Here is a 13793-nt window from a genome sequence, read left to right on the forward strand (position 1 = left end):
CGTTTCAAGAGTAAGAAATTATTACTTGTTAAATGATGTGAAATGGATTATTTGAGACCAATCGGAGCACCCAGTAATGACTGATATTATATGCTATGGGGGGGGGGGGCTTATTTTAATTGGTGTACCCTGTAAAGAGCTTTAGTAAGATATATTTAGACTATTATATAGCATGCCTTCATTTCATGTGACCAGAATTATAATGCCTGACTGTATTATTTGGCTTCCTCACTGCTGGAGTTCACATTGTCGATGAAAGATAGTCCCTGTGGTTCCGATTCCCTTTTAATAGGTGCATTTATATTAATAGCATGGCTTAATACATCACTTTAAAATTATATTGCCCTTTGAACTACATTTAGTAAAAAATTGACATCTGTGTGTGTGGAGCCATCATAAGTTTAGCATGAAATTAAGGAGTCCTCTGTCTGCTTGCTAAAATGTCGTATGTGTGAATTCTGGCATTTCCAACGCTAGGTCATGAGGTTGAAAAGTATGGCTCAGAATCTGCAACCTTTAACTTAGGACATCTTAGCGTGAGGGAACCCTTTTCTGGTGACAGCCTAACGTTGTATTTATATTTGGACGTTTTCTGGATCTCTTAGGATTCTGGTTTAGGACAGAATTTCTGTACCACTGACACAGGGGCGCACGCCGCTCTGGCCACCTGCACTGACTCCGCCCGCAGTCCTGCCGCCCGCTGTGAAATCGGCAAATCCGTTGTGCGTCCTAACGAGTGTCACGGTCGTTACGTCTCCGGGTGTTGTGACGCGGTAGCCAGATGTGATTCTGTTAAACATCCATGAAACAGCGTCTGCTTCCCGGCGACCTTCTGCTGGAGAGCCCTGGGCGCCTCTGAGCGGGTCGCGGCGCAGACCTGCGCGTCCGGGACGCACTAAAGCAGATCCGCCGCTGTCGAGCAGCGAGCTTGGCATAATTTATTGCGGTTAAATAACTCTTTAAAAAAAAAAAAAAAGCCATCAAATAATTATAGAGATTATACGCGTTTCGAAAACCTTTGTGTTCTACCGAAACTACCCATTTAATTTCAGGGTTGGTTTGTTTAAATAAAGCTGGAATCAAAAGGCGCATTAGGGGAGCTGTCGGGTGTGTTTCCTGTAGGTGTGAATAAAGCCAGATGAAAAAAAAAAAAAGTCTGAAGCAAATTAGAACCAAAAGCCATTTTGCCATCTGTTGTATATTAATTAGAGCTCTGCGTATCAAGGGTAAAGCCGCGCTTAGAGAATGTCGCCGAACGCCCGCTTAATAGAATAACATGCACATGTACGAGGCCGTGGGTTCATAGGCCGTTTTCCATTCTGACTCACGCCCAGCGGATCCCCGGGAAGCGGGGCCGCGTGCGGAGGTGTGGCTGCGCACACACACCTGTAACGAGCTTCCTTCTCCGTTTGCAGAGCCACCTGCCAACGGCCACGGCCAGTCCACGCTGCAGCCGCTGCCCCCGGCCCACAAGCAGCACGCCGCCCAGCACCACCCGTCCGTCACCTCCCTCAACAGGAACTCCCTGACCAGCAGGAGGACCCAGAGCCCGGCCCCGCCGGCTGCGCTGCCCGCCGAGCTGCAAACCACACCCGAGTCCGTCCAGCTGCAGGACAGCTGGGTCCTTGGCAGTAATGTTCCACTGGAAAGCAGGTAACTCCTCCCGCGGCTCGGGGCGCCCGCTTAGTAGGGCCATGCGCTTAGTAGGGCCACACGCTTAGTACGGCCACACGGAGAGTTTCAGTTAAACACGCCCCGCCTTTTTCGTAGGAAAAGCAACTTACCAAACTTGCGTACGCTGTTTTCTCTTTTCTAAGAACGGTTCCAGGTGATGGGGCCAGTGAACTCTCCCTTACTACCTTTTTTTTGTTTGTTTTTTTCTTCCTTGTGCACAAATCATCACATATGTTTAGACAAGGACAGAGATGGAAAATGGGATTCAGGGCTCTGTGAACACGGTTCGTGTCTACCTTGTACTAGACATCCCTACTTTCCCCAACTGGACCGTGTCCATTCCGTCGTAAATTCGAGGTGGACTCCCACGTACGGAACTTGAGCACCAGTCAGGGGACGGTTGGGACATTATCGTTTTCTGCAGGGTGAGGGGTGGGACCTGCTCTCCATCTTTCTTGCCTGAAACACCCCGTTCCCCCTCGGCAGGGCCTTTGCAGTCCTTCCTGATGGTGAACGGTTCGGCTCCCTTTCTGAAACTCATCCTCGGGCGTCATCAGGCCACTAGCGACCTGTCACCCGCGGAGTCTCTCCCCCCGCCTCTGCGTGCCGGCCCGTCTCCCGCTCTTCCCGAGCTGCGCCGGCCGCGTGCTCGGTCTGCACACGCGCTGGTGTTTCCGTGAACCGCGGCACCGGCGGGCCCGGGGCTGGCAGCCTGTCCGTACCAAAGTGCAGACCAGGGAGAGCGGTGGGAGCCGATCCTCTTCATGATTAAATGTCTCCAGATGCAGGAGGCTTGACCTCTGTCTTTGGCCCGAACCTCCACGGCCGTGTCTCCGTTCATCATGTGCGACACAAGCAGAGAGGGCGGGGTCCCGCCGCATGGCTCTCATCGGCAGCTTTGCAGCCACGTGACCCTGACAGTCCCATGAGTATTTAGTTCTGCTCTGCCCTGAGTTCCCATTAGACTTAGAGGGAAAGCATGGTCACCATATAAAACCCAGAAACAGAGGACTGGATACCCAGGGAGAGTGTCCCCTACAGTGCCTGCTCCTGAGTACCCCCCTTTGTGGGTGTCAGCATCTAAATCAGGCTTGGATGACACAATGGTCTCACTATGCATCAATTCCTTTTTTTTTTTTTTTTTTTTTGCCATTAAATGCACCATCTAAAGGAATTTTGCCCTGAGGATGAGCAGGACAGGAGGGCCTCACAGTTAGTTGTCAACAATAAAAATCTTTTTTTAAAAAAATTACTTTATTGATTATGGTATCACATAATTGTCTTCATCCCCCCATTCCCATCCCAAACCCCTCCCCATGTATGCCCCCACCCCCCCTGTTGTCCGTGACCACTGGTTAGGCTTATATGCATGCATACAAGTCATTGCTGACATGTACACATAAGGAACTGTTTGACATTGAAATTGGGACACAACAATAAAAATCTTGCTGTGTTTTCTTTTACTCTTGACCTGGGAAGTGCCAGGTACTCTTGTACCTTTATCTGTAGTGCAGCCAGGAGTAGCTGCAGTTGTATTGTTTGTTTTCTACTGTGGACCCTCTTCCTGAGGAATTAGAAAGAGGAAGTACAGGAGAAGTCGGCCGATTGGCGGATTTCCTCACTGAGCACGGAGTCATGTGCACACACCTCCCCCCCCCCCCAACCCAGGTGCCGAGCACAGAGCTAACTCTACCCAGTGTCATTGATTAGCGCCCACCGAACCACTCATCAGTGCTGACTCACTATTGTCACTTGGAAAAATTTTATTAGGAAAGAAGGAATTTTACAGTGGAGTCATACAAGTGAATATGGATAATTGTGTTGTAGTTGGTGTTTATTGCTTTGATAAATCTTTTTGAAATATGTCCGGTTGAGTCATCAGAAGCATGTTTAATTTCAGGGGTGTTCTCTGTAGCACAGGAGACTCAAAAATTCTATTGTCATGAGGACGGTCGCTGTTCCTTCAGGCCATGTCTTAGAGTGACGAGATCTGGAATAATTTGCAAGAAGATAAGCTGTGTTCTTGTTATTCGTCATGTTATACTACTGAATTTTTGGTTGGTAAAAGTCAGGAAAGAAAGTAGCTCTTCAGAGTGCAGCCCATTGGGGCTGTGTGTGAAATCGTAGCTGATATCTCTGTATTCAGAAATCACTCTGAGGGTGATAGCAAAGCAATACCATTGGAAATTCCGTTTCAGAGCAATATAGTTATTGAACCACCAATGGAATTGCATCTTAGGTTTTATGAACTGACATAGGTAGAAAATCTACCCGATGGTATCCTACCTAATAATAGACAAATATGCAAATTGACCGTACCTTCGCTATGCCCATGATTGGCCAGGAGGCGCGGGGGGGCGGGACTCGTGGTGGCCGGGGTAGCTGATTGGGCCGGCGGGATGCTGAGCTGCGTCGCCAGCAGTGTCACGAGCTCAGCGTCTGCGCCATGGCTGTGCTGCGGCACAGAAGGGGCCTCTGGGGCAGCGAGCTGACATCCCGCCGCGCGAACCATCAAAAGCGGGGGAGCTGAGTGCCTGTCCGCTCAGGCAGCAGGCACTCAGCTCCCCCGCAATCGAAAGCAAAAGTGTGGGAGCTGGGTGCCTGTCCACTCAGGCAGCAGGCCTTTCAGAAGCCTCCGGCGCCTGGTACACCAGCGGACAGGCACCCAGCTCCCCGTGATCAAAAGCGAAAGCGTGTAGGGGACCCTACATGTGCATGATTCAATCATGCACTGAGCCTCTAGTTATCTCATATATGCATAACAAATAATGAATCTAAAAATTGTCTATCATGCTAAAAATGTTAATTTGTAATATGGCTTTATTTTCTCATTTTTAATGTTCACACCTTATAACTATTGATGATCAAAAGGCATTCCAGCCCTAGCCGGTTTGGCTCGGTGGACAGAGCATCAGCCTGCGGACTGAAGGGTCCTGGGTTCGATTCCCGTCAAGGGCACGTACCGTGGTTGCAGATTCCCAGCCCTGGTGGGGGCACGCGGGAGGCAACCCATCCATGTACCTCTCTCACATCGGTGTTTCTCTGTCTCTCCCTCTCCCTCCCGCTCTCTCTAAAAATCAATGGAAAGAATTTCCTCAGGTGAGGATTAAAAAAGAAAAAAAAAGATGTGGCATTTTAGCCCTGGCCAGTTTTCTCAGTGGTTAGAGCGTCGGCCCACAGACTGAAGGGTCGCTGGTTCGATTCCCGGTCAAGGGCATGTGCAGGAGGCAACCAATCGATGTTTCTCTCTCTCATCCCCCTCATTGTTCCCGTCCACTCTGTCTGAAAATCAATGGAAAAATTATCCTCGGGTGAGGACTAAAAAAAAAAAGACGAGGCGTTTCCGCTTGCGGGCACCGAGTGGCACCAGCCTGAGCAGGACGGGGCACTGACACAGCCGAGCGGTGGCTTCTTCCCTAGTCTCGCTTGGTTGGGACTCCTGAGAGGAGGAACCGGCCTTCCTTATCATTGATTTTTTCCTTTTTTTAGTTAAGGTTCCCTATTGAGCAGGAGTCTCAGGCTCCGTTTCAGCTACGTGAACAACTTTATCTGCACTGTGTCTGCCTTTAACAAGTTGTTAATCTACTGTAGAGTTTCATCTTTGGCAATTATTTCTGTTATTTCTATACACTCATTTTACTGATTCTGGCTGTCCCGAAACTGCCCTTTAAAAGATATAAACTATAGCCGAAACCGGTTTGGCTCAGTGGGTAGAGCCTCGGCCTGCGGACTCAAGGGTCCCAGGTTCGATTCCGGTCAAGGGCATGTACCTTGGTTGCGGGCAAGAGGCAGCTGATCGATGTTTCTCTCTCATCGATATTTCTAACTCTCTATCCCTCTCTCTTCCTCTCTGTAAAAAGTCAATAAAATATATTTAAAAAAATAATTAAAAGATATAAACTATAAAGTGCCAAATTCTTTATGTAGCTGAGAATCTCTGTGTCTTTCCCTTCGGCCCCTCCCCTTTTCTCCTGTCAGCGTATATCGATAGCGGGTGGTCACACATGGGCGTGTAATAAATCCAGGAAAATCGCAGTCCTGTGTAGACGGTCGGTTTATGTAAATTGGAGAGCAGACGTAAAATAGTTCCTACCTTGTCCTGTCTGGTTTAGCATAGCTTTCATTTGGATTTCTTTAAAAAGCAGGCTTTTTCACCAGCAGTTGCTTGCGTCCATAAAAATGTGTATTTCCTTTCTCTGATGAATCTAACATGTGTTGCTGCGGGAGACCATCGATACCTCTGTATTGCACATTTCTGCTCAGAAAGTAGACGAGTGCTGGTCGATACTCTCGGTGAGTTCCAGATCCCCTGCAGTCACAGTACGACGCAAACAAGCACCTGCAGTTGATACACCTGTCTGGTTCCTCATCACCCATCGCCTACAAATAACAGTCGGTGCCCAGATACAGTGACCACGCGCGTGGAATTTTCCTCCTCACAGTTCCTTTTCTTTGAGCTGAGTATTCCTTATACTTTCTGTAGTTCACCTGCAGGCCATCCGATAGCTGCTTCTGGGCACAATCGCAGCTACAGCCAGACTCCAGGCGGCTGAGGGAAGGCTTAGACTTGACCCCCACAGCACGGCACTTAACGGTGTAGCTCAGTAACTCTCCTCGGAAGCCCTGACCTTCAGCAATTGTGAAGTTAATTGCCTGCGAGGCCCTCGTTTGTGGAGGTGAATTAAGTAGCCTAGTAGTTCCCTACTAGATGTTAACAAAACGGTTCATTTGTAGCCGTTTAATAAAACATTTATTAACGTCTTGTTTTATTATAAAGTGTACTTTGGCATTGGTAGTTCATTAGTTATGTTCCCATAGCTTTTTACCTTGCAGTTCAGTAATGCTTTGCTAATTATTAATGTATGAAATTGCATATGAAATGACCTTTTTATTATTGCATGTTTAATTTAAGTATCGAGGGGTCCTGGGCTTTTTTAACGTGAAGTCAATGGCTGCATCTTTAAAAACAAATAAAATCCCTAACCAGAAGTATCACGGACTAAACTGGTACTCCCTTTTCCCCTAATTTTAATCGAAATGGTTCTAGACACAAGCGAGAAATCCTAGGAGCGTCAGGGCCGCGGCAGCCTCGCCAATCAGAAGCGTAGGCAGCGCCCTGCCCACTGAGGCAGGGGGAGCACTCTCCCCATTGAAAAGCTGGCCCCCGCCCACGTGCTGATGGCCAGCCCCCTGCCGCCAGTGCTGAGGAGTCGGAGTCTCCGTGACTGAAGATGCTCAGTGAATATTCCGGGGAAGCCCCCACTGACGTAGGTCCACTATGGGATGCCTTACCCTTTTGTTGAAGTTTGGGGAGACCCAGGGTACCTGTGGGGAAAGACTATCCCAGAATGTGGAAAAGAGAGGCAAGAATGAAGAAAGTAAGGTTACTGAACACAAACTTTAAGATTGTACGGAGGCCTCCTAGGCTAACAATTCTTTTTCAAAAATATGTGTTTTTATTGATTTCAGAGAGGAAGGGGGAGAGAAAGAAAAAATAGAAACATCAATGATGAGTGAGAATCATTGATCGCCTGCCTCCTACACGCCCTCTACTGGGGATTGAGCCGCAACCCGGGCAGGTGCGCTGACTAGGAATCGAATGGTGACCTCCTGGTTCGTAGGTCAATGCTCCACCACTGAGCCACACCAGCCAGGCTCAGAATTCTTAATTCATCTTTGAGAATCTCATCATCTGCATTTATTACAAAGAAACAAACAACAGCATAAAAAAAACCCTGAAAATTCCTGTAAAATTACATACTAATAAATAGTCAAAGTCAACTGGGTCCTAGATCTTTTGAAATATTTCATCTTTAATAACTTACGGTGTTTCTTAAAAGGCCTATGAAGAGATGTGTGTGCACCTACCTGTAAGAGCAATAGGCCGAAAGGGGGAGCGTGAGCCGTGGTGTCTTAATGATTTGCTGGAAGGTGTTTACGTTTAAGCCTCACGTGGATCTGTGGCTTACACACTTCCCAGGGAGAGGAGGGGGCTACCTGGCACTATGGTAACCGTAATTCATCGCCAAACCAGGACAGGTTGCGAGTGAAAGGAGAAGTGAAGACTTACCCGGAAGGACAGCACGGACTGAGGCTGCCCCGGGCAAAGAAGGGCATTCGGTTGTCCTGCTAAACGTTATTCCCAAGGGTGAAGTCGCTTCGAGGCCCACGCTGCCTTACGCCTCAGGGAAATCATCAGACAGAGCAGGGGCAGCAGGGCACGCAGCCAGTAGCCGAACACAGGTGTGACCCCAGCTCCAACTTTTCCAGTTTCCTTTGTCAGCTCATAGCACATACTCAGCCCATTGTCATCCCCTTCACAGAAAAGCTTCTGTGGACCAAAGCATGTAACCCCTAAAATGGTGCATAAACTAGCGTCTTTATTTTCTCCTCACATTATTAAGAAAACAAGGGGGAGCGTCTATTGAAATCATTGTACTGAATAAAGATTTTTCCAAAATAGTCCAGTTTCACTTCTTAAATGTAAAATGTTAGATTTAAATGTAAACCCTATTTTCACTAAAATGTGAAACAAAGATAAGATTTGGTCCTGAGTCCACTCAAAGCACAAGATCTGTGTGTCTCGGGCAGCCCTACGATTTGGTTTCCCAACCAGTCACCGAAGTCGAGATCTCATTCTACAAAGTGTGCAATGGAGATGCACGGAGGGGTCCTCAGGGAAGTGACGGCGAAAGCATGACTTTTCAGTGTGAGATGATTATTAACCAACTAGAGGCCTGGTGCACGAAATTCGTGCATGGGGTCGGGGGGTGTCCGTCAGCCCAGCCTGCACCCTCTCCAATCTGGGACCCCTCAGGGGATGTCCGACTGCCGGTTTAGGGATCAGGCCTAAACCGGCAGTCGGACATCCCTCTCACAATCCAGGACTGCTGGCTTCTAACCACTCGCTTGCCGGCCTGATTGACACCTAACTGCTCCCCTGCCGGCATGATCGTCCCCAGCTGCCCTCCCCTGCGGGGCTGAGGGGACTGGGGACTCTGGCTGGATGAGGCAGGGCTGAGGGGACTGGGGAACTGAGGCTGGATGAGGCGGGGCTTAGGGAACTGTCAGACTCTGGCTGGGTGAGGCGGGGCTGGGGGGACGGGAGACTCCAGCTGGATGAGGCAGAACTGAGAGGACTGGGTGCTGCTATGTTGTGGCTGTGGGCGCCGCTATGATGTGAAGCCGTGGAAGTCAATTAGCATATTCCCTCTTTATTAGATAGGATCGTAATGCTGCAGCCTCCGCCTGGCTGTGTAGCAGGCAGCATCCATGATCAAAATGAGTCATTCCCCAAGGTCAGTGTTGCCATGAATATTCATGAGTAGATCTTAGTAGATCCATGTGGGAACATAAGCACAGATTAGCATCGTGAGAAGAACATGGCTGTGCAGGCAGACAGACTGGTTTTAATCCTAGACCAGTGGTTCCCAACCTTCTTTTGGCCATGCCCCACCTAAGCATCTCAAAAATCCTGATGCTCCCTGCCCGCCCCCCCATGACATATAATTCTTATTATTCAAAAAGTGAACTTCTACTCGTGTGGAGGAAGCCTAAAAGGCCATTAACTTGGTCTAAACAAGCTTCCAAAGAACATGGCATCCATGGAAGAGAAACAAAAAAGAATGAAAGGACAGTTGAAGTCCTGAGGAAGAAATCACTAAGAAATTAAAAATAATGATAACAATATGAAATTGCATGAAAAATAGCAAATAAAGTTTCAAAACATAAAATAGAGAACTGAAATGCATAAATATGTCACAAAAATTCATAAAAGTGCATAAATATTTATATACTGTATATGGGCCCCTAGAACCATAAGAAATGCAAAAAAAATCACTGTTAATAACTCATTCTTAAATTGCCCCCCTCTGGGGCGTGTGCCCCACCTTGGGGACCACTTCCTGGACCCATCATTTAAACTATGTAATAAATTATTGAGATCTGCGGTCCATTTCAATGCAATAATAATGCCTACTCAAAAGAGTGTTGTATTAAATTAAATACTATAAGTAAAGCACCTGGCATGTGATAGATGCTCCATAAATGTTTTTTAAAATATGACCAGATAACAATAATAATAACAACAACAACAACAGCCATTGCATAGGATTAAATAACCTAATTGGTTAACAGTTGAACAAAATATATTTTATCATCAAGTAACTCTCTTCTTTCCAGCAGATAAGGAAAATATTTGTCATAACTGGAATATGTATAGCAGGCGTCCTCAAACTACGGCCCGCGGGCCACATGCGGGTGTTTTTGCCGTTTTGTTTTTTTACTTCAAAATAAGATATGTGCAGTGTGCATAGGAATTTGTTCATAGTTTTTTTTAAACTATAGTCCGGCCCTCCAACAGTCTGAGGGACAGTGAACTGGCCCCCTGTTTAAAAAGTTTGAGGACCCCTGCCGAAACCGGTTTGGCTCAGTGGATAGAGCGTCGGCCTGCGGACTGAAAGGTCCCAGGTTCGATTCCGGTCAAGGGCATGTACCTTGGTTGCGGGCACATCCCCAGTAGGGGGTGTGCAGGAGGCAGCTGATCGATGTTTCTCTGTCATCGATGTTTCTAACTCTCTATCCCTCTCTCTTCCTCTCTGTAAAATATCAATAAAATATATTTTTTTTAAAAAAGTTTGAGGATCCCTGATGTATAGTAATAAATAACAAATTTACCTTTATGTGCTAGGCAGGCCAAGCACAAACCATATTCTTATCGGAATAAAACCTCTTTTGTTTTTCACGATTCCTGTCACTCAACAAAAAGTAGGGGAATGTTTGAAGGAAGGAACCCCATGTCTGCTAATTTTGTTCTTGAGACGAAAAAACACACACCTTCAGATTATCATGAAAGGCAGCTCCTCAGAGCCCTGAGGGTGTCGTTAGCGGAGGTCGGAAATGCTTGGAGGGAGTCACGCGGTCTCCCCTCTGGTCAGAAGTTAGAGCCCCCGCGTCTCGGGCATCTCAGGCTTGGCAGCTTTTGCACGTGGTGAAGGCACCGCACTTAGAGCGAGGGGGTTCTTTTTTAAAAAATATTTTTATTGATTTTTAGAGAGAGAGGAAGGAAGAGGGAGAGATAGAAACATCAGTGATGAGAGAGAATCATTGACTGGCTGCCTCCTGCACACCCACTACTGGGGATCGAGCCCACCACCGGGCATATGCCCTTGACCAGAATCAAACCCTGGACCCTTCAGTCCACAGGCCAACGCTCTATCCACTGAGCCAAACCAGCTAGGGTTGGGGGGTGTTCATTTGTTTCATTGAAGTGAACCAGCTTGCTTTTCAGAGCAATGAAGACACCAAGAAAGTATACACTAGTCATTAGGCATTAGGCAATAGGCCTAAATGCTTTTTAGAGAGTTAATTTTAAGAAATCGCCTTAACCGGTTTGGCTCAGTGGATAGAGCGTCGGCCTGGGGACTAAAGGGTTCGATTCCGGTCAAGGGCACGTACCTCTGTTGCAGGCTCCTCCCTGGCCCTGGTCAGGGCTCGTGCAGGAGGCAACCAATCGATGTGTTTCTCTCACACCGATATTTCTGTCTTTCCTTCTCTCTTCCACTCTCAAAAAAAATCAATGGAAAAATATCCTCGGGGGAGGATTAGAAAAGAAAGAAATTGCAAATACTGTACACTCTGATCATGTTCGGTCTTGGATAACCAGCCATCTGTATGAAATATTCATATAATGACCTTGATATCCGTGGGACAGAGGGAAGTGGATTCTTCACTCCTAACACATCTCTGGTCGCTGAGAACAGGATCAGAGTGGACAGCCGTGGGTCTCAGCGTAGGACTTTGGTCATAGCCAATGAGGATTTAATCCGGTCTTTTTCTGAGTGGGATCTGTTCATTTTGGGTACTTCTCCTTCTCAGTAACTGTTCTGTGAGATTTCTCTTATGTTTTTACTCTTCACTCATATTGTCTGTGAAAATGCGTTCCAGTCCTTTTCCTTAAATGCGAGTGTTTTATCTCTACTTCACGTCATTACTGCCTGGTGATTTTACCTGTGCCTAGAATTAAATTTTATCCATTTTTAAAACTGTGGTGTGTTTTTCCTCTGAAATTTCATCCTCTGGCTTCATTACCAACTCATACGGACCCTGCCAAAGGTAATGGCGTATCTCTCCCTGCACTTCTTTGTTGTGCCTTGACATGTGTTTGCCTCTTTCATGTCGTCGTCCTTTAATTTCAAGCCTGTTTTCTACACCATAAGATTAAATCCTGGGACATGCAATTAACCAACTGAGCTTCACAAATTTCACTTGATAACCCTCTGATTCTGCTTTGACTCTCTTTATGACTTCTTAGCACCTCACCTCATATTCTGACCCACTTAAAACACCCCCGGAAGTCATCGTGTGCCGGTGACATCCTGCACGAATATAATACCGCTTCTTTCCATCAGATAAGGAAAGTACTAGAGTACTAGAAAAAGCTTCGGTTTGGGGACAGACAGATCTGGGTTCAAATCTCAACACCCTACTCGCTACGAAACCTGGGGCGGAGTGCTCATACCTTTGCATCTTGTGTTTTCCCCCCATAAAATGGGCTTGATCAAATATATATATATTCTCGTAGCTACTGCCGCAGCCGCTGGTCATCACAGAGAAGGTCAGCCAGTTTGGAGCCTTCTCCTTTTTAGTTATTGAACTCGTTTTTTAAGGTTTATAACTCTTTGGAGCACTTTGCCCTGAGCTCACTGGGTAACATTTATGTGGTTAAACAAGATTTTCAGATTACTGCAAAACCCATCCCTCAGTCTTACGGAGAGGCTTGTGCTTAATCGCCCACAAGCTGCAAAGCCAGGGGCGGGGTATCGCTCACAGCTCCTGTACCTCTTCTCTCAGGACGCCTCCCGGCCACCCGAGGCCTCACCACAGAAGGCTGAGTGTCCTCAGCGCGTTAAATGACAACAGCTGACATCGCTTACGTCTTAGGTAAGCGATAAATACAAATAGAAGTGTGTTAGCCCTGGCCGCGGTGGCTCAGGGGATAGAGCGTCGGCCTGCAGACTGAAGGGCCCCGGGTTCGATTCCCATCAAAGGCACATGCCTGGGTTGTGAGCTGGACCCCCAGTAGGGGGCGTGCAGGAGGCGGCCAATGAATGATTCTCTCTCATCCTTGATGTTTCTCTCTCTCTCTCTGTCTCCCTCTCTCTTCCTCTCTGAAATCAATAAAAAATAAATAAAATAAATAAAAAAAAGAAGTGTGTTCTATACCAGTGCTAAGGCACATCCCTCATTATAGAAACTACTACTCTTTTAGGTACCTGGTTAAAAACATAAGTTTGGGGGCAAAACAGACCTGGCTTTATCTCTGTGTCAGTTCTGGCATATTACCGCTCAATTTCCTTATCTTAAAAAAGTAGATTTTTACACACACATACACACACACACACACACGACGTGTTTTTTTTGTGTGTTTTTTTTTGTTTTGTTTTGTTTTTTTAATTTCTTTATTGATTAAGGTGTCACATATTTGTCCTCATCCCCCCATTCCCATCCCACACCCCTCCCCACGGATGCCCCAACCCCCTGTTGAACTTAACCATTGGTTAGGCTCATATGCATGCACACAAGTCCTTTGGTTGATCTCTCCCCCCTTCCCCCACCTTCCCCTATCCTCCCTCTGAGGCCCGATAGTCCGATCGATGCCTCCTTGTTTCTGGTTCTGTTCTTATTCATCAGTCTATGTTGTTCATCATTTCCCCTAGATGAGCGAGATCATGTGTCACTAGAGATATACTTATATGAACTGAATGTGAGATGAGCAATAATAGTTATGCTGACAGGCAAATGAATCAGTCTGTAGTGAGTTTCTTTCTGGACCAACAGTTCTTTTGAGACCCAATATCAATGTCCACCAGTTCCTTATGAGTACATGTCGGCACTGACCCCTCAGCTCTGGATGGTGGACAAATGGTGGTAATGCAGGTTCGATTCTCTCTGGTTGGGTCTCGGCCGGACCCAGGGGCACGTGGCCTCACCCGGACCCAGGGGCACGCGGCTTCCCCCGGACCCGGGATCCAGCCTCACCCGGATCCAGGGGTGCGTGGCCTCACCCAGACCCAGGGGCGCGTGGCCTCACCCGGACCCAGGGGCGTGTGGCCTCTCCC

General features: G+C 47.3%; 1 protein-coding gene across 3 annotated transcripts in view; it reads left to right on the forward strand.

Moving 5' to 3' along the window:
• Nucleotides 1–13793, forward strand: part of TENM3 (teneurin transmembrane protein 3) — a gene marked incomplete at its 5' end in the record, with an annotated part of 598576 nt that overhangs the window by 418394 nt on the left and 166389 nt on the right. For all 3 annotated transcript variants that reach the window (XM_079779210.1, XM_079779209.1, XM_079779208.1), the window contains one exon: nt 1416–1653. In XM_079779210.1, the coding sequence (XP_079635336.1) occupies nt 1416–1653 (238 nt within the window). The remainder of the gene's footprint in view (nt 1–1415; nt 1654–13793) is intronic.

The sequence above is a fragment of the Cnephaeus nilssonii genome, assembly GCF_951640355.1.
Source record: "Cnephaeus nilssonii genome assembly, chromosome: 8".
In the NCBI taxonomy this organism is placed as follows: domain Eukaryota; kingdom Metazoa; phylum Chordata; class Mammalia; order Chiroptera; family Vespertilionidae; genus Cnephaeus; species Cnephaeus nilssonii.